This window comes from Naegleria fowleri (genome assembly GCF_008403515.1).
Source record: "Naegleria fowleri strain ATCC 30894 chromosome Unknown tig29, whole genome shotgun sequence".
NCBI lineage: Eukaryota > Heterolobosea > Eutetramitea > Acrasida > Naegleriidae > Naegleria > Naegleria fowleri.
Genome location: NW_025407961.1, coordinates 557,863 through 559,907, shown reverse-complemented (window position 1 = coordinate 559,907; position 2,045 = coordinate 557,863). Strand labels below are relative to the sequence as shown.

Genomic DNA, 2,045 nt, shown 5'->3' with positions numbered 1-2,045 from the left:
GTTGAATAACGTGTTTCTTGCAATCATTTATCATTTGTTATGAATCGTTACGGCCATTAACCTGTATCAACAAAAGATCATACGTTGAAAAGCTGAACGACACCAAACAAAAACTCCAATCCGTTTCCGAGAGGCTTCAAGTCACTGAGGAACAATATGAATTGACTAAAAGAGAATTTCAGAACATTCAAGAGAAATACTCAGAAAAAGTTAGAGAGAGAAATAAGCTTCAAGAATTGTACAATTCCCTCAAAAGAAAATACGAACAGAGTGGAGGAATGAGATCCACTTCACCAAGTCTTAGCAGCGAGTTGGAAAGCCATACTATTGTTTCTCCGTCATCCACCTACAAAGAAAATCAGGAAAATATTAGTCCTGGAAACAGTAACCTCTTGTTCAACAAGAATCAACCGATACGCTCATCGGCCACAAGTGGACTGTTAGATTTTAGAGTCTCAAAGACCTCGCCCAATAATGCACTCGCTCAAAATTCTTCGACAAGCGGAGTTGCTGCGCTCCTTAAAAGCTCGAGCAATGCAGGCCTCAATAATACCAACAACGACCACCGTAAGTTATTTGTGTTTTTGTTTCAGTTGAACTGAAATGAATCTTCTTCATTCTTATGGGTATTCAAATTAGGATCTCCTCTGTTTGCTCTTGGAAGTACAAACAAGAATGTCAACAACATTAATAATGGTGACACTGGGAAGTCCTCAGGATTTCTTTTTAACAGGAACGAGGCACACAAGCTATTGTATACCCCTCTGAAAAGATCTCGTCCAACATCGCCAAGAAATCCAATACAGTTCAATAATGCATTGTTGCCATCCAGAAGAAGTCCAACATCAAAATAAAGCATGGCTGAATTATATTAGGTGCAGGTCAGTTAATTGTGAAAATTGTGTATTATTGGAATTGTTAGGCCAGTATGAATCTCGAGATTTATTCAACCTCGTTCAACAACTTTGTACTCAATTTTGTTGATTGGCTCTTTCTTTTCTTTTCCTGCGTTTTTCTTCTTTCGATTTCTGCTCGTTTTCTCTCTTCAAACTGTTGTCTTCGTCTTTCATCCATTTTGTCTTCCTGTGCTTTTTTAATTTCTTCCGATGGTTCCTCAACCAGATTCAATCTAACATTACGAATTATATTTTGAATACTCGTTTGATTTTCCTCGGATTCTAATTCCTCTCGTATTTTATCAAATCTACTCTTGTCCTCTTGGTTTTCTAAAATGTTCTTATAACGTTCCACTATGTGCTTGGTTATTTGTTCGGAATATGAAAGATTCGGTGTTTTAGTGTTGTCTTCCTCGTCATCTTTTCTTGATAAGAGACAACGAGAGAAAAACCTGTTGTTGCTTTTGTTGATGAAAGAACTGAAAGACGAAGAATTGTTGGCAAATCGATTTGTTGGAAGAACACAGAGTGCTCGTTTAATCATTTTTTTAGGCTTTGGTATGTTATTATATTTTCTTAAAGAATTTTATACCAATAAACATCTTCTTTTGGGGCAGATGTAGACATGACAGTAGACTTGCTTCGTGCAGATTTCTTCATGAAAAAGAGTACAAGTACAATGATGCCAATAATCATCATTAAGAATTGCAATGTGGATGGTCCACCATTATTGGTACCCAAAGCATCATTGTTTGCTGCAGTCTCAGTATTTACAGATTGATCCGAATTTTCTTCACTCGATGATACCTGTTTTCCTTCAAGAAGACCTTGTTCTCCAAACTTGTCGTAAATTTTCCTCTTATTCTCATCAGAAAGGACCTTATAAGCATGAAGAATGTCCTGAAAATGTCTTGAGGGCCTCTGTCGGTCCTCTCTTCTATCCCTATTCCTCAAGATTCTATGATAGGCATGCCTTATATCTCTTTTGATCATTAGTTTTTGCATTCGATATTAATTACTTTCCTTTCATCTAGCAGGACTCACCTTAAACTTGCATCTTTGGAAACACCAAGAATTTCATAGAAATTTCGTTCGGCATAACTAATCGTTGATCCGATTATTACTACCAATATAAATGCAATCATCCAA

The 2,045-nt window shown here is 36.7% G+C and overlaps 3 protein-coding genes across 3 annotated transcripts in view; 1 reads left to right on the top strand and 2 right to left on the bottom strand.

The window, feature by feature from the left end:
- The window catches only part of FDP41_002481 (uncharacterized protein), a gene marked incomplete at both ends in the record, with an annotated part of 2,348 nt that extends 1,494 nt beyond the window's left edge, over nt 1-854 (top strand). The window contains 2 exons of the mRNA XM_044705680.1: nt 77-567; nt 640-854. Coding sequence (XP_044563374.1) covers nt 77-567; nt 640-854 — 706 coding nt within the window. The remainder of the gene's footprint in view (nt 1-76; nt 568-639) is intronic.
- Nucleotides 855-942: 88 nt separating this feature from the next.
- Nucleotides 943-1,440, bottom strand: FDP41_002480 (uncharacterized protein; the record flags this gene model as incomplete). The annotated part of the gene is made up of 1 exon (XM_044705679.1): nt 943-1,440. One exon carries the CDS (start codon nt 1,438-1,440, stop codon nt 943-945), a length of 498 nt encoding a protein of 165 aa, XP_044563373.1.
- Nucleotides 1,441-1,472: 32 nt separating this feature from the next.
- FDP41_002479 (uncharacterized protein) lies at nt 1,473-1,901 on the bottom strand (the record flags this gene model as incomplete). The annotated part of the gene is made up of 1 exon (XM_044705677.1): nt 1,473-1,901. The coding sequence occupies one exon, from the start codon at nt 1,899-1,901 to the stop codon at nt 1,473-1,475; it is 429 nt and encodes a 142-aa protein (XP_044563372.1).
- Nucleotides 1,902-2,045: the final 144 nt, after the last annotated feature.